The 21,962-nt window shown below is 46.3% G+C and overlaps 2 protein-coding genes across 3 annotated transcripts in view; one reads left to right on the forward strand and one right to left on the reverse strand.

Moving 5' to 3' along the window:
• KLHDC4 (kelch domain containing 4) overlaps positions 1-9,654 on the forward strand; it is a 31,167-nt gene extending 21,513 nt beyond the window's left edge. For both annotated transcript variants that reach the window (XM_065662739.1, XM_065662740.1), the window contains 5 exons: positions 3,171-3,252; positions 6,121-6,329; positions 7,651-8,050; positions 8,663-8,779; positions 9,066-9,654. In XM_065662739.1, the coding sequence (XP_065518811.1) occupies positions 3,171-3,252; positions 6,121-6,329; positions 7,651-8,050; positions 8,663-8,779; positions 9,066-9,241 (984 nt within the window). In that variant the 3' untranslated portion in view covers positions 9,242-9,654. The remainder of the gene's footprint in view (positions 1-3,170; positions 3,253-6,120; positions 6,330-7,650; positions 8,051-8,662; positions 8,780-9,065) is intronic.
• A 4,263-nt stretch (positions 9,655-13,917) lies between these two features.
• JPH3 (junctophilin 3) overlaps positions 13,918-21,962 on the reverse strand; it is a 56,487-nt gene continuing 48,442 nt past the window's right edge. The window contains exon 5 of the mRNA XM_065661943.1: positions 13,918-15,998. Within this exon, the coding sequence (XP_065518015.1) occupies positions 15,918-15,998 (81 nt within the window). The 3' untranslated portion in view covers positions 13,918-15,917. The remainder of the gene's footprint in view (positions 15,999-21,962) is intronic.

Consider the following 21,962-nt stretch of genomic DNA (forward strand, 5'->3'; position numbering starts at 1 on the left):
GTGGCAAGTTTTTCAAAGCTGAATTGGATTCTGCTGAGAGATTGCTTGTGGCAGGGCTGAATTGCAACATCTGGTGGGCCTGGTTCCCTCTGTAGTTCTGCCTGCTAAGGGCTTCTGCTAGTTGGATGTATTTTGCCACTGTTGGTCTCTCTTACAAGACATGTTTAGCATATTATACATGGGGAGCCCTGATACCCCTTCGTCTCAAGAACAGTTTTCTTTGTCTCAGTTTCCTTGCCCTTTGAAGGGGGATAAACAGGCATCTAGCTGTCTGTCAGTGGAGCTAGGGATTTTTTAGCTCATGCCTGTAAGACTCTTATAACTTGCTAATGTACCTGTATGTGCAAACAATAAACTGTGGATATCCAAGCCAGTTTTTGTGCTTGAAACTTGTGCCTGGAACTTCAAGGCAAGGAGGACAGTGAAGGAGAACAGGAGCCTCTTGTGACTAACAGAGCAGGTTCCTTAGGGCAAGAGGGTGTCCTGGGTGTGAAGGGATTGATGTCTCCTGGTGCAGTGTACTGCTTGCTGTTGAAGTTTATGCTTTTGAGCCAGTGTGAGTTGGGGAAAACAGGCATCTCTTTGACAACAAATAACTAACTCCCACTCCACCTCATTGGGGTTTTCTCAGCCTGAGAAGCTTTGTCATGTTGCATATGCAGTGTGTTTACTACAGGGAGCTCTGTGGTTTTCAGGAGAAAAATAATGCAGTTATTCTATGCAGCTTTTACGATAGTGAAGCCAGCTGCTCTCAGTATTTGTGATGTCCCCTTCTTTAGTGGACGTCTTGCTGCACTCCTGCACACTTCAGCCTGTGTGCTCTGTCTAGCGCTGAAGGTCAAACTGCAGCCTGCCTGGGACTGGGGTGGAAATAGCTGCCATTTCTGTTACCATTAGCAGTCAGGCACTTTGCAGTCACTGGAGTACACTTCAGTGCTGTAAGGTGTGGACCCCCTGCCCATGTCTCCCTCCCTCCTTCTCCTCTGCCCATCCATCCCGGAGAGCTCAGGTGAGGTTTGAAAGGGTGTTTAAGGTGAAGGACAGGTTAAAAAAGGCTGCTGTACCTCAGCTGTCCACAGCCTGCAGCTTATTGGTGGCTTCTGCTTCTCTAGACCTGTGTGACAGAGACAGCAAAGCGTGACATTGTCAGAGCATGCCACTTGCTCAGCATGGTGACTCATAGGCCATTGAACTTGAGAGCCTCTGCTGTAAATGCCACGGTACATGGCAGTACCAGGCTATGAACTGAATACTCAGGTAGTCAATACTTACAGCACCTTTCCTACAACGTGTTTATTTCCCTTTCTACCGTGGCAGCTCTCAGTCAAGGGTCTGTTCAAAGTAGGGAAGTTTGAGCATCTCCAAATACGTCTTCACACCACAGGTCCTGTAGCTATGCCTCGGAACCACACACCTAAGCAAAAACTTGTCTTACTTGCTTTCTGTGTGCTGGAGACCTGGCAGTAGCTGAAGAAGTCATCACTATATAACTTCTTGCCCAGAAAATAGGACTTCCTGTTCTACAGGCTTCCCGTCCCTGTGTGCCTGACTTGTGTTGCTCAAGGGCAGTAAGTGGAATAGTGCAGTTGTTGGCTTTATAGAAGTGGTTGCACAGAATATCTCTCTAGTGTAGACATCCTGTCTTCAAGAGTGTGTGTCTTTCTAGTTCACTAATGGGCATGCTTAGATACATGTGGAGAGCAAGAAGACACATGAGGCACAGCCCCAAACTAACGTATTTTCCAGGACAGCTCTTGAGGCAGACCCTGGCCCTTAACTGAAGCTTCCCTTTTTCAGCACTGCAAGCAGAGTTCTGTTTCCTCCAGCACTTCATTATCAGGCTTCCCTGGGGCTTCTCAGCATCATCCAAGTTTCAGTGGTGTTCTGCAATGCTTTTAACACATTTTCCTCTTCTACCTTTCTAAGAATTGAAGACCTTTCCTACAAATTGGATAATGGGCCCTGCAGTAAGAACGTAGCGTACTCTGCAGTAACAAAACCTGTCAAGTGCAAAGCACAAGGTTGGGTACAGCTATGCAGCAACAACATGATAGCACTATGCTGTTGTGCTCTCAGGAGCATACAAGCCCTGTTCATCTTCTTGAGAACTGGATCCAGCCCTCTCCGTTTTGCTGGGATCCTCTACCTGGAAGCAGTTACACAGCATAGCAATGGCATCACCCCCAGGAGAAAGGGAATTACAAGGAAGTAGGAGCTCTGCATAAAGGATGGGTGGATAATGACATTGTTAGAAGACCTCCTACAGTGGTGTTGCAGAGTGCTGCTTTCCAATACTGCATGTTGCTATGAGCACTGGAGTACAGGGGCTTACAGTGAAAGGAGCAAGAGAAAATCACATTTAAAATGATGCGTTTTAAGTGCCTCAGCTGAGGCTTGGTTCTGCTCCTGCCATTGACTTTAGCAGGAGTGGTCATGGGGCTTCTGTTTAGGAGAAAAGACTGTTGCTCAAGGCTCTGTGGGGCCCCAAATCCTAAAACTGACAGCTGCGGTTGGGCTGTGGTGCAGAGAGCTATCTGTCACCTCTGCTGCTCTTATAGTGGGATGGAGATGAGTGGGTGGCAGGGACTGAGAGTTTGTGTGCTAGTTACAGGTCTGTACTTAAACTTAGGCCTTCCAAATGATAGAGCACAGATGCTTTGAGGTTCTGCTCAGCATTCAAGGACAGAAATCCCAATGGGTCTTGCAAATGCCATGGAAAGTTGTGTGCCGCTTGAGTGTAGTAGGTATCAGTTCTCTTTTACAGATAGAGAAGTAGAGTCACAGATATTAAGTTAGACCTTTGAGAGCTCTTGATACTGTCTGTGGCAGAGTAAAAGACAGGACCTTGAGTCTCCTGTTCCCTTACCAGTTGTCACAGACTGAAGTTGGTTGTGGCTTATCACAGGATGTAGCCCTGGTTTGAACGATATGGTTGTGAGCTGCCTGATGTTCCAGAGAATACAGCATGGCTTCTCCTTGCCCAGTCACAATGTTTGCATTTCCAGCATGGGAATGTACAGGTTTAGGCTGCGATTAGGGTTTTCTGGGGGGACAGGAGGAGATCAGATTGGCACATACTGCCGTTCTGGCATGGATCACTTCCTAGGCTTTGAAAAGCTGGGCCACTGAAATTGTTTTGCTGAGCATCCCTGTCTTTCCCTTCTCTGCAGAGAATTAAGAAAGATGTTGACAAAGGCACCCTGCATACAGATATGTTCCTGCTGAAGGTTGAAGGTGCAGGCAAGGAGGAAGGTAAGCTACTGCTGCAGCTAAGAGGGCTGTGCTGGAAGTGATGCTGCAGGACTGTAAATGCAGATCCTCTCTTTTCCTTTGAATAACAGGCAAAAAAACCCCAAGCTTAAAACAAAATTTCCCTTTTGAAAGCGTTATGCCCCAGTGTTTGCTCTGGGGCTAAACTCAGCGGATGAGTTGGCTTAAATATTTCTTCTTACTCCCAGAAGCAGCAAAGTGCATTTGTATACTGTGACTCTAGCTTAAAAGCAAAGGGGGCTAAGTTGAAGGAAACAGCAATTACAGGGGGATATTGGAGCAATTGTGTTCTCCTTTTTTGTTTCTGTGTGCTGGAGAATGAAGATGGGCAGAATTCCTCACTGCTGTGCTCTGCAAAGGGAAATGGGAAGTAAGCTTTACTGAGCAATGCTCTCAGTTAGCTGAAGACTTTAAGGAGTCATAGTTCTCAGCTCCAGGTGACTTGATTTCAGAGCTGATGTAAATGGTAGCTCTAACACAGCAAAACCCTGTGGGAACTGGAGCTGGTTAAGAAACTGGCAGAGCTCTGGAGAAAGGTTGGGATGTAATTTTTGTCAGAGAATCACTTCTAGCTCACAGCATCATTTGTGTTGACACCTCCGGTTGGTCCTGGAATAGTCTGAGATGGAGTGGAGGGTCTCCAGGCTCCTTGCATAACTATGTGACAAGCTCTGGGCTGCACAGGCAACTTCAGGAAAAACTACAAGGAAAGATATTTTTGGACTTTTTTTGGTTTGTATGTGGGAGGGAATTAAAGCAACATGTTGAAAGTTTGTGGTCTGTGGGACATTTTGATCACTGCTCTTCTGTTTCACAACAGAAAATCTTTGCAGTTTTGGAATTCTCAGGTGGTGGGTTGACCCTGGCTGGACACCAGGGACCCACCAAAGCTGCTCTATCACTTCACTTGGACAGGGGAGAGAAAATATAACCAAAGGCCTGTGTGTCAAGATAAGGACAGATCAGTTACCATCATGGGCAAAACAGACTTGTCTTGGGAAAACTAGCCTAATTTATTACCAATCAAATCAGAGAAGGTTAATGAGAAATAACAACTCAGTCTTACAAACATTTTCCCCCCACCCCTCCCTTCTTCCTACCCTCAACTCTGCTCCATATTTCTCTACCTCCTCCCCCTCAGTGGCTTGTGGGGGTTGTGGTCAGTTCACCACACATCTCTGCCGCCTCTTCCTCTGCAGGCAGAGGACTCCTCACACTGTTCCCCTGCTCCAATGTGAGTCACTCCCGCAGGCTGCAGTTCTTTACGAACTGCTCCAGCGTAGGTTCTTTCCTCAGGCTGCAGTCCTTCAGGAACAGGCTGCTCCAGCGTGGGTTCCTCAGGGGGTCACAAGTCCTGCCATCAAACTTGCTCGAGCGTGGGGTCCTGCACAGGGTGCAGGTGGATATTTGCTCCACTGTGGGCCTCCATGGGATCACCATGGTCTGCGCCATGGGCTGCAGGGGAATCTCTGCTTTGGTGTCTGGAGTGCCTCCTCCTTCCTTCGTCACTGACCTTGGCGTCTGCAGAGCTGTTTCTCTCACACAGTCTCACTCCTCTCTCTGGCTGCAGTTGTGCAGTTTGGTTTGCTTTTTTTCTTCTCTTAACTATGTTATCCCAGAGCTGCTTCCACTGTCAGTGATGGGCTCAGCCTTGGCCAGTGGCAGGTCTGTCTTGGATCCAGCTGCATTGTCTCTGTCAGACACCACTTCTAGCATCTTCTCCCCAAAACCATCCCCATAGCCTCCCTGCTACCAAAACCTCGCCATGCAAACCCAGTACATCTCCATACAGGAAATTCCTGTTTTAACAGAATCTTTGGTAGTGGTGTCTTACTTACAGACTCTTAAGAGAGAAGATTGGGTTGTGATCTCATTAGATTAGCTGGAGCAGGGATATTATCAAAAAACCCCAAACCTAACCAAGATATTATAGGTTAGTTGGTTGTTTTATCTGTGAATGTCTCTGAAATAGGAATTTCATCGATTTCCTTAGAAGAGAGTGTATTTTGTCCTTGGTTCAGGGAATGGGACAAGCTTCTTTGAGCTGTATTTCTAAAATATTAAAATTGTGATTGATTTCTTTAAACCTGATTGTCTTAAAGCAGGATTTGGGAAGGAGGTTTGGGTCACATATATTGTCTGGATTCCAGACCCTGTTTGCATTATGCACTATTTATAGTTTATCTTACTGAAATTGTGGTTCCTTCAGAAACAGAGGGCCTAGCCGATGCATGTGCTTCTCCCAGCCTATGTTTTAAGGACTTGCTCTAAATCCAGCATAGAAAGGATTGTAGCAAAAGCAAAGGGTTTAGAGCACAAGCCTTCTCCTGCTCCTGAGCCTTTTTTTAAAGTGTGGTTGGGCCTCCTTACAAAGAACTGTAATTATTCTGGGAGTTAAGGCAGTGATGCAAACTGGCAAGTAAAGTACTGTAGCAGAAGAGTGCTGTAGAAAGAATGAATGTGAAGTGGGATTCCTGGGTTAACTGAGGCACATTTCCTTGGTACTCGAAGGCTATATATATGTAATCCTTGCTTGAACTCCACCCTCTCATAAAGGTGTATGCATCTTTCAAGAGGCCCCTTGCCCCAGAAAGTATGCCGTGAAGACAGCCCTCTGCAGTTGCTTTTACTGAAGACACAATGGTTTTCTAAGAGTAGAATGGATGTGCTATAAGCTGTGTGTGTAAAGTGGAAATATAAGTGGTTCTGATTAGCATTGTACTGTGCAGTTCTGAGAAGTCCAAAATGGGTCATAGACTTACTCGCTGGAGTACTGAAAGGCGTAGGAGATATAAAAGCAACCAAGATTCTCCTTTGCTGATGCTTGTATTTGCTTTTATCCATTACCAGACAAGTGGGCATGGAGTCGGCTCAACCCTTCTGGAGTGAAACCCACTCCCAGATCTGGCTTCTCCGTGGCTATTGGTCCCAATAACCGCTCCCTTCTGTTTGGAGGGGTGCATGATGAAGAAGAGGAAGAAAGCATTGAAGGGGACTTCTTCAATGATATTTATTTCTATGACCTCGGGAAAAACCGCTGGTTTCCTGGACAGCTGAAGGTTTGATTTTAAAAATTAACACAGATATATTCAGTTCGTTCTTGATAATGATGCATGTTCTTTGGGCCTTTTTTGGCCTGAAAAAGTTTTCTTGTAGTGTGGAGCAAGCCTCTACTTGTAATAACTTGGGGTGCTCCAAGAGGTGATCCACTAGGTGTGGCTGCTGCGTTGATCTGTGACCCACTGATTTTGAAGGGGGGTGAGGCTGTACAATTAAGCTGGTGATGTGCGACTCTAGCAGATTTTTGGTATGAGATGAATTGAATTCTCTGACTTCATGCTGCTCCTCTCCTTCTCTGCCACATAGCTTCTTGTGCTCTCCATGCCCTGCTTCCACAGTGGGATGTAGACTGGCACCCTTCTGTGGAGAGAGGGAGGCTGTGAGCCCTGATGGTTGGGCACAAAGCGAGAGTGGTTCAGGAGCAATCTCCCTCCTCAGGAGTTAGGCTGAATGTGCCCCATTGTTGTGTAATGCAAAATGAAACAAAGCAGCATGAAAACATCGTTATGGTGTTTTTCTGGAGGCTGGCTCTAGGTCAGATGTATTAATCTGACATCAAGCAGTTCAGTAAAAGCTCCTGTGAAGAGATGTTGTGTTGCATTGGGATAAAAAAGCCCTGTCTTTTCCCCAGTGTTGATGAGTTACTAAAGAGATGAAATATTAACCTTGGCTCATAAAAACTTCACAAATGCGGCCCTCTGATCTGTGATTTTGTTTGAACCACTCTCAAGGGCATATGAGGTGCAAGTGGTGAAGTTCCTTCTTCCCCACTGTTTCTGGCTTTGTTCTCAAAGTGGAGAAGTCAATCACATAATAACACGCAAACAGGCACTCAGATGTTTGCTTCTGCTTTCCTTGCTATTTTCCAGCTCTTTCACACAGTTCTTTGAAGACCTGGCGTGCTTACTGGTCATGCACTGTAATTTAGCACCCAGCAATTGTTGTGATTTCACAAAATGTGGGTTACTTTCTCTTGCTTCCATCAGACTATTGGACTGCTTGCGTGTTTGTGTATACCTGCAAGACAGAGGGCAAAAGAGCTGTTTTCTGCTTCTTCAGCATGTGCTGCCATTAATAGAGGAAGCAACTTCATGCTGTAGGTTCTCTAGGAATTTCATTGTTCCTTGTTTTATGGCTGGTAGAAGTTTATGCTGAGTGGGAGGCTGCACCTATTACTTGAGACTTGTAGTGAAAAGCGATTGAATTCTCCCTCTCCTCCCTCCCAGCAGCATCCATAGTATTTATAATAACTGCTGTACATGCTATTAGGTGCAGGCGATTCATACGCAGTCTCTTTCTATTCCTTGTTCCTGGTAACAGGGACCAAAATCAGAGAAGAGGAAGCGGAGACGTGGCAGAAAAACTGAGGCAGAGGGTGCTGGAGATGAGGAGATGGAGAAGCAACCTCCACAAGGCCCAGTGGAAATAGTCAAAGAGGTGGTGGCAGAAGATGGGACTGTCATGACAATCAAGCAGGTGATCTCTGGACCCGCAGAAGAAAAGGAGAGGTCTGAATCGGAGGAGGAGGAAGATGGAGCCTTGGGCCTGCAAGTGGAGCCATGCCCACGTTCGAATGCCATGTTGGCAGTGAAGCATGGGGTTCTCTACGTGTATGGGGGAATGTTTGAGGTGGGTGATCGCCAGTTCACCCTCAGTGACCTCTACAGCATCGACCTACACAAGATGGAAGAATGGAAGGTGCTAATGGAGATGGATCCAAGTAAGTTCTGATGGTGGGATTGCTCTCTCTGCTTTTAGTGTAGCAACACTACACTAGGGAAGAAAAAAACTAACCAACAAAACAATATCTGTGAAGCTTCCTCAAGGGGTGGTGGTGAGCCTTTGAGTAGTGTTTTTTCTTGGACAGGAGAAAGTTTGGAATTATGTGATACGCAATGTCTTACGGTCACCATCACTATGGAAACCAGTCTGGTCCAGAGCTTTGCCATCACAAAAGAAGGTGACCTTGCCCTGAAAGCTCACAGTCTGCATGCGGTAATTGGCAAAAGGCATAAAGGAAGGTGTCTTGCTCATGATCATTGAACTGTGAAGTGCTAGGGAGGAGAGGTGACTGTTGTCAGCATTGGCACTAACCAGCTTCTCTTCCACAGCTGTTCTGTGCTGTTCACTTCTTCCTGACTATTTCTTCTCTTCCCATTGTTCCCATCAGATACAGGCACTGTACAGTGGGTGGATCTTTGAGGCAGTGAATAGAGCAGGGGTCTTAAGAAGCACATCTTTCCGACCTTGCCCGGATCTTCCATGATAGTTCTGGGTGTAGGAGTGGGAAACAGCTTGTTATTTATTTATTTTATTTTCTTTCTCATCAAAGAAGCACAAGAATGGCTGGAGGAATCTGAGTCAGATGAAGAAGAGGATGATAAGGAAGGTGCAGAGGGAGGAGAAGAGGAAGAGGAGAGCTCTGAAGAGGAGAGTGAAGATGAGGGAGGTAATAAGATGAACGTTTTCTTCATACAGATATAAAGTACAGTACGTGCTGGTTCTGCTGCCAGCCTGGAGGGCTTCATTGTCATCCAGGTGAGTTTTCTAGCAAAAGCAGTTTTCATAGTACACTGCTCTCAGGTTAGAAGAGAAATTCTACTCGTTACTGATAGGATTTTAGGCTGTTACATTTAAACACATTAGCCGAAGAGTAGTCCTGCCTGAGTTGAAGGACAGTGCCTTCATTCACCGTTTGTCACCTCTCTTTCTGTCTTCTTCCCACTGTGTACTAGAAGAGGAGCAGCACCCGTCTGTTCAGCTTGATGAGAGCCATGCAGACTACCTGTCCAGGACGGAGCAGTATTGGATTAAACTAGCCCGCAGCAACATGGGCCTGGATGCCAAGGAGAAGAAGGTGGTAAAAGTGGCACATGCCATGGCAAAGACTTTCTATGAAGATTCAGTCTAGATTTTCTTGAGACTGTTCTATGAGTGAAAACACATGCTGGGAGCAGTGATTAGCCCCATGGAACTCATCCTTATGTACCAGGCCGTCAGCATGTCAGAAGGCATACTCTAGCTTTTGCCTCCCCTGGGTGCCTTTGGACTGACCAGTCTCAATATGCCTCTTTGGTTTATGCTCTGGATGTTGTTATTCTCTGGGAGGTTGTGGGAGGGTCTTGAGGAACAGGATTGCTGTTTGAGCACTTGTTCTGCTCAGGCTAGCCTCTACAATACTGTCATATTTTTGTTCAAAATTGGTTTGAGTCTGTCAAGACAGACTGCACATCACAATGGTTCACTGGTCCCAAAATCCCTACCCTGATGGGGGCCAGAACGTGTCTCTGAGGGTTTCTACAATAAATCTGTTTGGTTACATCATTTTGTTTTGCTCTGTTCTTTCATAGCTTTTCTACTTCTGTTCTCTTGCTGTGGAAGAGGAATCACTGTTCCCAGTGTGAAATACATAGGTAGTGGTTGTAAGATGCACCAGCAGCCCTGAGATACGGCTGCGCTGCCTGGAGAATCCTGGGAATCCTTTCCTACCTTACCTGTATGAGAGCCACTGTAGCCCCTGATACACATAACAGTAGAATATCTTCCTTTTTAATTAGCTGTAGCCAATTTTGCCTTTGCTTATCGAATCCCCCAGTTCTGTTTCTCACTTGTTTGACAAGAAAGCAGTTGTCTTAAAAATGAACTATTTATATAAACTATTTATTTGTATTTATGACCAGTGAAATATCCTACCTTGGTAGCTGCTGGCATGTTGAGGATGGGAAGAAGTGAGCTGGCACTCTCAAAGGGTTTTTTTTTTTCACCCCTGCTTCCTGACTCAGCCCTTCTCCTCAAGACATCACTTTCCAGCAGAGCAGCACTGTGGTCCATAGGGACAACAGATGGATCAAAGTGTCTGTTGCAGCAAACAAGTGATGCCTTGAGTTGAAACCAGAAGGCTGTCCTTGTGCAGGGAGATCCAGGGTGCTATGGGTATTGTTTTGGCAGAGGCATCACAGGGGAGCTAGCTCTCGAGAGAGCAGTGCTAGGTTCAGGGCTAATTGGAAGGTAACAAAGACTAAATACAGCAGGCTGCCAACTGTTAAGATAAAAACATGTTTGATAGGGAGGTACCTTCCATGTAGAATAACAGATGAGAGGTGAAAACGTACCATTTATTGATAGCCTAGGAAAGAATCCGTAGTGTTTGCTTGGCTGAGGACATCAGGTGTCCTCTTGTCCTGTCACTTGGGTTAGTTCATACCTTGATCTCATTGAATTCTGATCCTTTGTGTATGTTGTCCATAACTTTCTGTGCAAAAATTGGGGTATCTGTTGCTGAGTTGCATTTTCAAGATTCTGGTGATGATTATTATGTTTTTGTCTGAAAAACAGTGGGTTTAAAATAATAGCATCTCTGCAGAGGACTCCATTGCAAGGGCCTATTCCAGACACTGGAAACCACACTTAGATGCACTTCATCATTTTTTGCCTTTTCAAATATGGACGTACACCTTGAATGATTTTGTTCCCTGAGCTGAAACCAGGTTACAGCACTGCCAAGGATGAAGAACAGTTTTGTATAGCTGCAGGAAAAGATTCTCCCTCCCCCCTCTCTGGAAGAGACTGTTGGATGAGGGAACTAGATGCATCAGATGAGCTAGAGTGTGTGCAGTGATAATTTGAAGTTTTTCCTTTCATCTTTTGTCAGGGGCTCTGGAACATAGTCCTAGTTGTATTCTGTGCCAAGCTAAGTATGACTGGAGAAAGCATTGACTAGAAGAGAGATGCTTCCAAGGAACCCGAGTCAGGATGGGATGCATCACAGCAGCTCCACGTGGGGAGCACACCACTGCTGAGGGAGAGGAAGGTTTGGGAGATGTTGGCTTCCCAGGGCTGTCATTGCTCTGCCATGAAGTTGGGCTGATCTGGACATGCAGCTTCCTTCAGTTCTTCCTGGAGCTGGGGTGTTGGATGAGCCAGGATAAGCCACTAACCCACAGCTGCAGATGAATATGAAAAGGGCTTTGAAACATGCTCCGTGCTGAAGGGGTTGGGGAGCAGTGCTTTTACTGCTTGCAGGAGTAATTCTTCAGCTCTCTCTTCTAACAGGACCAAACACCCAATACCAAAATGCAGCTGCTGCTGGGGTGGGGATGTTTGCTATTGTAGAGGAGGTAAGGGGCTGGATGTTGGTTTTCATACCGTGTTAAAATGTGTCTGTAACAAAGCGTGAGCCTTACTAGGCTCAGTGCTATTATTCTGAAATTGGGGATAAAAAGGAAACAGGCAAATGATAAGGATTGTGAGTCTACTAGGTAGCAGTGTGGTTGAGCAAGTAACACCTGTGTGTGGATGGGAGTCTCTCTGAAGTTTATCTTCCACTGACATATCCAGTTGGGAATGTGCAACTCACCATGGCAGTTCTAAGCCATCCATTCCACAAAAACTGTTGGGCAGCACTCAGCATCTCCCAACATCTATTAAGTGATGTTTCCTTTAACATTACGGAGCGTGACCTCTGAGATGCTTTGAGTGAAGGGACACAGCTCATGATGTATCTGAGTATTGTATTCACACCTTTGGGCACTGATTAGTAGCTGTTGGGGTTGAAACTCCTTCACTGGGCATGGTAATGAAATGATACACATACCCTGGAAAAACAGGTAGGTGGTAGTTCTGTAGCTAAGTGCCTGTGGGTTAATATTAGTTAAAACAGACCTATAAAAGGAACTCAAGCTTGAAGTGCCTCTGAGGGAAGCATAGTCCTGGTGGATCTGCTGCTCAAAGGCGTGGTATCTCTGGTGCTTGCCATGCTCAGGGTTGCCTTCAGCAATGGTTCAAGCCTCGGGCTGCAAGAGGCGCTCCGGGAGCCTTGCTGTGAAGGTTGGAAATAGGCAACAACAGCACTGATGCAGTTCCTTTAGGGGCTGTGCAAGGGGCTGACTAGTTGTCCTACACCAGGAAAACTTGCCACCATGTCAAGAGCCTGCAAGGCCCATCAGGGCAGACAATTTACCCACATGCAGTGAAGCTATGCTGTCAGACAGGATCCAGTCCGGCCTCTGCTCTCTTCTGCTTTAGCGCAAATGTCTGCAGCCATCCTCACCCTGTGACAAGTATAAAAAATTGCTGCTTTTCTATCCTCCCTTATCTTGCCAAAGCCTGTCAGGACAAATAGTTAGTCCTTGGGTTTCAATTAAGACCTTCATCGTCATAAGACAGTATTTCTCCTCTTGCCCCTCCCCTTCTGTTGCAGTCTGGATTATTATTTTTCCCCAGCAGTGCTTCATAACTTCACACAAGGTAAATAGATGCTGCAACAACTCAAGATCTCTGAAAGATCAGGCTCTGAAGAGTCCCAGCGTGCTCAGAGAATCTAGGTCTTGGGTACAAGCAACCCAGACACCAGACGGGCTGATGAGAAGCTGATGTGGCTTGAGCAGGCAGAGAATTTTTGTATTCCTTCCTTCTTGCTTTCCCTGAAGATGCTGCATCAAATCAGCGCAGCGCTCACACAGGTAGGGTCCAGCCAGGGGTCCCTGGGGAGGGCTAGACACCCTCTTCCCAATGACTTTACTGCCATGGTAGGAGGTGGGCTGGTTCCTTCAGCCCCTCCTTGCGTATCAGGTGCTGCATATTCCACTGTAGGAACATAAAAATACTACTGCAGCCAAAAAAAATGATGTAAACCTTCAACTGCTAGCATGCATCTGTCAGTGTGGACATAAAACAGCAGGTATGGACAATTTACATAGATTTATATGCCATGATGATAGACATTTTAATGTGCCTTAGGTAGAGATGCATGAATCTAGGGCTCATAAGACAGGGAAATATACTGGATTAACTCTCTCTCTGGGCTATTTCTCAAGAATATTTCTGGCCTTGGGCAAATGTGAAAAGCCCAGAACTAAGACAAATTGCTCAGCTCCCCATGGTTAATAAAGAAATCATTATTTTTAAGCACATGGTTTGGGGCCCAGTTAATATTAGTCTTTGGCTATCTTTCATATTGGACAAACCTCAGCTCCATGGAGCTTTATTTTGTGGAACAAAGCAATGAAAAACACGATTTGCATTTGTGTTTGTACATAACTGCTGGTACACGGGCAAGAGCAGTAATCAGTCAGTCACCAGCATGAAAAAGCTACTCATGAAATCACTAGTACTTTTATTTGATTAATAACAAGAGGCAATTTTTTGCTGTTTTATATATATCTAAATATAGTACCGTGTTTGTATGTAACTGTTGAACCTGCTCCTGGTGGGACCTTTGTGTCATGCACCTGAATGTACAAAAAAAATCCTTGACAGTCTTTACAAAGAGTTACAAAACACACGGATGAGTTCCTAGGGTTGCAACCACAACATGTTGCTATTTGGTTTGAGTATGCAGCAACCATTCAAGAGTAAAAAAGATCACTAAAGACCTAAAATGAAACCAAACCAAAACAAAAAAAATGACAGTTACTGTGGAAAATGAAATTAGAGGGGGTCTCGCTGCCTTCAGTTCTCATTTACCCTGTCCACCCATAGCCCTTCTGCCTGAAAAGGGAAAGGAAGAAAAAGAGGAAGAGAAACTGCGACAGGAGGGAGTAAGACCATGTAAGGGAAAGAACTGAATTTAACTGGCACATGCTCTAATCCTTAGTTTATTTCTGGTTAAAAATATAGCAATCCAGTGCAATGTAATAAGAAATCTGCTGAAAAGGTAGCAGAGAAACAGCTAAAACAGAAGCAAAGCAAAGCTGAGTCCGCAAGTCAGGGCTGTACCCAACACCTCTGTATGTGAAATGTCGAGGAGGATTTGTTCCCTCCTTCCTCCCCCCAACTGTAGCTGTGGAACGGGATTCATCCCACCCTTGGGTTGCTGCCGTGCTCGCACCCGTTCTCGTGCTGACTGGCGCTGCAGTGGGTAGAACTGAGGGTGGAATTTGGTCCCTGGACGTACCAAATCCCAAATTGAAGCCATTTGAACCATACCTGGTGGTGGTGGATCACCGGCAGAGCCGATCTCCATGGTGGGGGCAAGTAGAGTCAGTTTTGAGAAGCAAGCGACCATTGGCCACTTCCAAGTAATTGAGCTAAGGCTGCACTCGTGTGATGGGGACCATAACAGCTCAGAACAGGGATACGGCATCTTTAATGAGTATGCATATTATCAGTGGGGACAGGGGAGGGGAGAAAATCAAGGCAGGCATATTACAAAGATGGTATAAACGAACAAATTAAGTGACATAGAAAAAAAAAGAAAATAATACATCCTTAGAGGCGGCCATTGCCAATGATGTTTGGGTTTTTTTGTTTTTCTTTTTTTTTCTCTTTTTTTCTTTTTTTTTTCCTTTTTTTTTTTTTTTTTTTTTTTTACAGGGAGATGTTGGAAGCTGGAATATACATCCTGCATTACAAAGTGCAAAATACCACATGCTTAGAGCCCAAGCATGATGTCTGAAACAGTCCACAGCAAGATGTAAAGAGACAAACCCACCACCCTCGCCCTCCTCTCTGGGACATGCTCCAGTGCTCCTCCCCAGATGCCTTTGAAGAACGGTTTTACCTTATTTTGCTTTATTATGATTTATTGTTATCCGAAGTGGATCAGAATCAAGCCCTCTCTCCCCAGTCCCTCCCCACCAGTCTGCTCCCCAGCATCTCTGTTCACGCTTGTGTTTGGGGTGGGATGCTCGAGTTAATGCTGCTCCTCGCGTAGTGGCGAGCATAGCACAGTGGCCAGCAGCTACTCAATTTGTGTTGCTGAAGGTGCCTCTGTGTTTTTTGGGGGAATCTGGGTACATCTTTTTACCCAGGTAAAATCTCCTGTGAATTAAAAGTAGCAGTGGGTGGTTTTCCAGCCCTGCCATGGTGGGGAGCAGCCTGGGGAGGAGGAGGAGTGAAGGCAGGAGGGTGGTGGGGCTGTTGCTCACACCTTGTGTTCCCTATTTCCCCCCCTGCTCCAAGAAATTTAACAAAACACCAATTGCTGCTTTGTTTTAAAAACAAGTAACAAAATGGGGCCCATTGCCCTTCTCTCATCTTTTGCATCCAGACAGGGTTCATGCCTTCCCCGTGCTCCTTCTCTCCTCCTTCTTACAGCAATGCTTCTCCATTTGCGAGGGGAGAAGGAAGAAAAGCCTGATTTTGCTTTTCTCTCCCATTTATCATTAAAGCTGTTGTGGATTTCCCTGGGAAGCTCAGCCTGGAGCATCCCAGGACCCGTACATCAAACAAAATCTCCCCATGGTCCCCTCTGCATTATCTAGTCTCCATTTTGGGGTTCATTGCTGTTGTTGCGAATATATTTTTGAAGGGTGAGGGGAAGGGAAATGAGGTTTTTACTTTGTTGGGATTCCTTCTCATCCTTTCCAGTGTTGGGGGGGCAGAGTGTTGATAGCATTTTGCCATGCCACACAGCATAGTGTTATACAAGCAAAGAATTTTGGCTAAAATCCAAAAAACATTACCCAGGAAAAAAGGCAAACTGTGAGTGAGACTCGATCATTTGTTGTTCTTCTGTGAAAAGACTTGGAAATTGTCGTAGGACAGTTCGACTTATGATTTTTTTTCCCCTTTTTGTTGTTGTTTGGGATTTTTTTCCCCCCATTCATACATGTAACTGTTATTTTTGCAAACAAGACAGTCTTGAATTAGATGAAAAAGTTAATAAACAAAATGGCGACTCCAATATTTAGTAAGATCACCATGACTACCAGGATGGGAGCTGAACCCTGGAAGAGAAAGAGAAGGAGAGGAGTTAGAAGGTACGTTCAAAGTCTGTCTAAGGCTGCATTGGAGTGGGGATGGGAGATGCCGTGGGGCTTGGACACTGCAGGGCAGGCAGACCCCAAACTGCCAATTTATACCCTCAAATTGGAACCCCCACTGAATTACTGTATGAGGAAGGTGTGAGTAAAGATCTCCCCCTTGGAGGTGAGCAAAGAGCAAAAGCAGGGACTAAACCCAGATTCATTGCCCCCCCTGTCCTGGGACAATAAACAGGTTGCCTCTAGCTCCTTCACCCAAGGACAGCATCCTCCTAAGGCAGCCTCTGCTTCTGCAAAGGCAGACAAATCCCTCTCCTGGTTCACCAGAAAGGAACCAGCCTCTGCCAGGGGCACTTTGCTCCCTCCTCACACTGAACCCATAGCCCAAGATGTTCTTGGGGCCTGCAGCATCTTTGGCAGCTCTGTCCCTCTTATCCCTGTGTGACAGCAGAGCTGTTGGATTCCTGCTTTTCTGAGCCACTTCAACACTTATTTCCATCCATTTGTCTCCATGGACATGCATACCTGCAAGTCTGGGGGCCCACTTTTTTTACTGTCGTACATTAACACATATGACATGTAAGTGTTAACGTGAGCTCCAGACTTAGCATCTGCCAAGGAAACACTTGGATGCAGAACCACCAGATCCATCAATTAAGACAGCAGTTGCTTATAGACTCCCCCATGTTGTGCAGATCAAAAATCTGGCCTTAATAACTAGAATTGGTTGATAGTCAATGAAAAGCAAGTAAACGATTATACTGGGTCATATAGTTGTTTGGGGATGGTATGGAGGAGTCTTCAGAGGACATTTCCCTGTAAACATGATTGCTTATACAGGTATCCTGATAATGGCAAAAGTCAGGCTGGTATAGTGTGGTCTATATTAAGCCAGGGTTTTGGGAAAGCTTTAATAACCTTTCCTGAGGTTTATATGGACCAAATTAAGCTCCTGAAGACTACACAGAAACCTTTGCAGCAACCTGCACTGCAGCTGGCTCATGTCAGACACCCTCCCTAGGCTGGCTTGAAGTGAACTCGAGGAGCATCCATTACCTTCCACTGAGCCAAAAGGCAGCCCTGACAACTTGTGGTGGTTCTGATGAGGATGAGACTTGGACCGTATTAACATCCCAAGTATGGCAGAAGAGACCACTAAGCATGGGGACTGCAGACAACCCTCCAGCGCACTGTGCAGAACACCAGGACATGGTCAGAAAGCATCCACCCTGCCATAAAACATTTGCTGTCCTGAAGTGTTAACGTGGCTTGCATCAGGGTGAGCAAGCGTGTGTGGAGGTAGGTGGTAGCTATTTCTCTGAGTCGCTGGTATCCTCATCTATTCTTGCTGCAACGGAGCGGTGCCAGGTTTCATCACCTGGTATGGTATAATATGCTTTTCTCCACACTCCTCCTAACAAAGCTCCTGAGGCTGTTGGGTTGGCATGGGGCAGAGTGAGTGTTCTTTATAACCAAGCATCGCTCTGCAGAGATACTGGGGGGTGGGGTGGAAAATGAGTTAAAAAAGGCTCTTTGCTGGCCAGAGATGGTTTCTCTTCTGAGCAGGCTGATTCAGTTTGCATTTGGGAGTGGGTGGGAGAGAGGATGCTGGAGCTTGCTGGAAAGGCATATTTGTAGCTTAGCAACAGGGTCAAAGGAAGCCAACCAAATGGAAGGATTGCAGAGAGCCTCTCCTGGCAAGCAGGTATCCGTGCCTGGCTGCTTCCAGCAAATCCCTCCGCCTGCACCACACCAAGCCTTTCAAAAGCAGAACCTTACCCCCCCCCCCCCCCACTCCCAGCCTTGCTGCCGCCAAGCACCGCGATGTGGTGTGTTATTTGCACTGGGGGGGATTAGCTTCATTTCAGAAGATTATTGGGTTTTACCATTTTTGAGCTTGTGTTAATATAATAACAGATTGCAAGTGATTATCATCACTGTCATTGTTTCTGTTGGCAGGGCACTGCAGAAGCACAAAATGCATTTGGTTCTCTCCACCTCGCAGCCAGGGGAGGACTTAACTGTTCTTTGTGCTGGCATTAGCCTTGGTCCAGTCACCATCTTATGTCCCCTGCCAAAGCAGTGCTGACCAGTTCTGCCTCTGCTCTGCTCAGGTTACTGGAATTCCAGGGAGAAAGTAAAGCTGTATATATATATAATCTGGGGGATGACAAAAAGCATAGAGCAGGACTGGCCGCCTCTTAATTCCCTCTTACGCTTTGCCCTCACAGACATGGACGCTTTGGGGATGGATCTGAGATCACAACCCTTTTGGCACTTGTGTTCAGAGGATGCTGATGTGATGGTGCCCAGGGAGAGAGCGTGCCCTTCATTTATACACCAGTACATCAAATTCATGCCCTCATCTAACAAAACTGGAGGAGTCAACACACATGAACCTGCCTGCATCAGCAGCCACTGGATTCCCATGCACAAATGTTTTGCTCAGGTCCCTGGTTCAGCCTGCACTTATTTGTACCTCACACCCCCAGTTCAATGCAGAGGCAGGAAAAACACTTGCTTTGCCACTACACATGTGGGGTTTATCATATTTGCCAGCAAAAGCATCACAGAAATAGAATGACCAGGGAGCGGATTGGTCTCTGCAAACTGAACAGCTCAAATCCAGCTGTCTGACGATCTACACATTCCGCTTCCTTTTCACAGTTAACTCTTTTTAACCCCCTCTTCCCTGCACTAACTCTAACTCTTCACTCAGCAACTGCAGGTACGGCTGCTTCCCCCAGCATATATTGACATGGGCTGGAGTCCTGCCTGTGGCAGCTGGTGGATAAGCAGCTTTGTGACTCTGAAGCTTCTGGTTTAGCTCCAATTATGAATCCTGCTGCACTTCTAAATGCTTATGGCTGGCTTATTTCTAACTTGTAAGGTCTTTGTGCCCTCACCTCTGCCAGAGGAAATACTTGTCCTTTTCCTCTTCGGCGGCAAGGATGTCCTGGGATACGTGTCATCTGTTTCTAAGAAGCGATTCCTGCTCTGTGCCCGGGTGGAAAATGAATCACTTCTGGGTCTGTGCTTCGGAAGAGATGTTTTGCTGAGCCCAGCCTGGCGATAGGTCAGTGAACCCCCTTTTACTGCAGCTACAGCCAGCATTTTAGAGCTAGCAGCTTTTACAACTCGTCACGCCACATGCTAGCCCTCTAACGTGAGCCACCCCCATGCAGAAAGAACCATAACCTTTCATTTGTGACTTTGCATGTCGCTTTAGTAGTTCAGTGGTCTTTATCTCATCTGTGGCCTCCTTGAGACTTAGAGAAGCCCAAAGAAAACCCTGAGGCCAGTGGTATCTCAGGCTGTGCGGTGCCAGAAAGCCAGAGGTCGAGCTGATTTTCAGAGCCTGGGGTTTGTGTGTCAAAGACAGCGAGCAGCCTGCAAAGGTTTGCTTTTTTATATCTTTTTTAGCCCTAAAATAGTGGTGCTAAAGCAGGCCGTCAGGAGCTGCAGAGATTTGTTTAAACCACCCTGCCTGTCATCCGGGAGACGGGGCTCCGCTGCGGAATGCTGCTCTGCCTCCCAGCGCCGTGCCCGCAAGTCCAGAACCCGCTTCACTGGGAAGCAGACGCCAGTTGGCAGCGTCCTCTCACCCAATTTTAGCTGTCTAAATGTTAGACATCTAGTCTGTGCTAACCATCTAGGCTGTCTGTAGATCCAGTGACGTGAGATGAATTCCACCCAGAATGGTTACCAGCCTGGCTCCAGGAAAGGGAAAATTAAATCAAGCTCTGGTGTGCCGAAGCATCATCCAGCATAGTGGGTGATGGCAAATTTCATCAGCAAAACGAGGCGGCTCTGGGGCTGGGATTTGTTATTTGGCTTTTTATAATAAGATCCTTCCTGGGAGGAGAAAAACATCTGCCCAGGATGGGCCCAGTGATGATACACCAGTTATCAGCGAGGTGAAAGGATCCTTCTCTACCAGCAGGGATAAGCCTCCAAGGACTTCCAAGTTTTCCTCCCCAGATTAGAGAGTTGGAACATAGACCCATGTAAACACTAAAACGTCAATAAAGCTTTGTTATGGCACAGAGGTAATAACAGCAATTGGAGCTATAGAAGTAATGAGTGAAGGTTTCCTTCAGTCTGTGGTTTCCGGTGTTCTGCAGCTCCGATGGTGGCTGCAGCCGAGCACCATGGTTCCTGCCCCTCCTTCTTGTTTGTTTTTATCCTTTTGAGTTGTGTAGCAACTCAGGAGTCTTACTGGGAATACAAGGGACAGGCGGTTCACAAATACAATTGCAGCATAATTAATTTAAGCATTAACAATCCATTATTATCTGTTATCGCAGGGTACAAGCTCTGCCTCTCTTGCCATGGAAACCATAGTGCAGATTACCTAGGAATCCCTCTGGGATCCTTTAAGTGTAATTGCTGAGGACTTGGATCAGCAAAAAATATATATGCATTGTTTTCCAGCCTCAGCGCTGCAGAAAGTGCTGAAATCTTAGCAGCTCCGTGACATTTGTGCTGATTTGTCACATAATTGCCAGGAACAGGCTGCTGTGAAATGGTTAAAGAGCATTTAGTAAAAGAAACATAAGGGATTCACTTGCTTTCTTCAGCGTATTACAGCATCTCCCGTGACTTGAGGAAAGCAGCTCAGGAGATGCTGAATGTGCCGATGTAAGGGGAATGGGCACTTGATACCAGTGTGCAACTGAGGCATGGAAAGACCTGCTTCTGCAGAAAAGAAGTGGCTGAAGTGAATGTGAGGGTTTATCCCTAGCTGGGGTCTCTTACTGTCACCCCTGTTTCAGCCCTCACATTACAGGTGCCTGAGTGAGCTCTCTGTTTGGACCTGTACATATGTTTTTAAGACTTTTGGTTCTCCTGTGGTCAAAAGCTGGTTTTTGACCCCAACTTCTTCAAAGCTGGAAGACTTGGAGTTGGGCTCAAAACCTAATATGAATCCAGGATGACAGCAGCAAAGTCAGAGAGGTGCTCTCTTCAGGTACATCAAAGGGGCTCCAAGATTAAAAGGGTTGTAAAAGGACCCTGTCAAGTTAAACACTGCACTTCTCTCTGAATATTGTTTACTTTGTGGTGTTCCTGGTAATGCCTGTGATGTCTGTATATGAAAGGCATTAGAGAACAGTTTCTGATTATTATGTTTTAAAAAGAGGCAATCCCCAAACTATTTGCTTTGTGCACAGCTCCTCCTGTGCATGCCACGGCCCCTGTGGTGATGCTTGGACCTGGCTCATCCCTAGAGGTGTATGATGGCAAATGGGTGTCTGCAGGACCATCTTCCTCCTTATTCCCAGGTAATTACGTTTATACTTGCATGGACACATGTATGTGCTATGGCCATTTGGGATTGGGGTTTGAACCTGTTTGAGATAAGAGAAATGAGGAGAAGCCAGTCGTGCCTGTGTTAGGAGACCTGGGGAAGACTCCTTTCTGATGGGGGAAAAATATAAGTTGAAAAACCTGAAGCAGGAAGACCGAGAGGACCATAGAGATGAGACACAGGGTTTAGTCCCAAGGAGGCTGTCACCAATAAAGTCCCCAGGCTGCTTTCTCAGCAGGCTGGTCCAAAGGCAGATAGATGGAGCATCTCTGTTCACAGCATTGAGCCAAGTCTGAGATACAGGCGAAGCTTCACAATTCAGTGGGTGCCTGTTCAGGACAGAGGGAACAGCTAGCTGTGTTTTTAATCTCATTTTGCACTCTTCAGGTATAAGGGTCCCTAACTTTTCTGAAGAGACCTGTCCACATTAAGGTAAATCTCTTCAAGAATAACCCCACACCTACTAGAAAAGGCAGCATCCACACCTGCATCAGTAAGGATGAGCTAAGTGCCATGCTCCATCCCTCCCGCCCTGCTCCATCAAAGCCTGGACTGAGTCCCCTGCCTGGGTACCCTCCCTTGGCCTGGCTCTGGCTGCACAGCGCGCTCCAACAGAGCCT

This window comes from Lathamus discolor, chromosome Z, assembly GCF_037157495.1.
Source record: "Lathamus discolor isolate bLatDis1 chromosome Z, bLatDis1.hap1, whole genome shotgun sequence".
Lineage (NCBI taxonomy): Eukaryota > Metazoa > Chordata > Aves > Psittaciformes > Psittacidae > Lathamus > Lathamus discolor.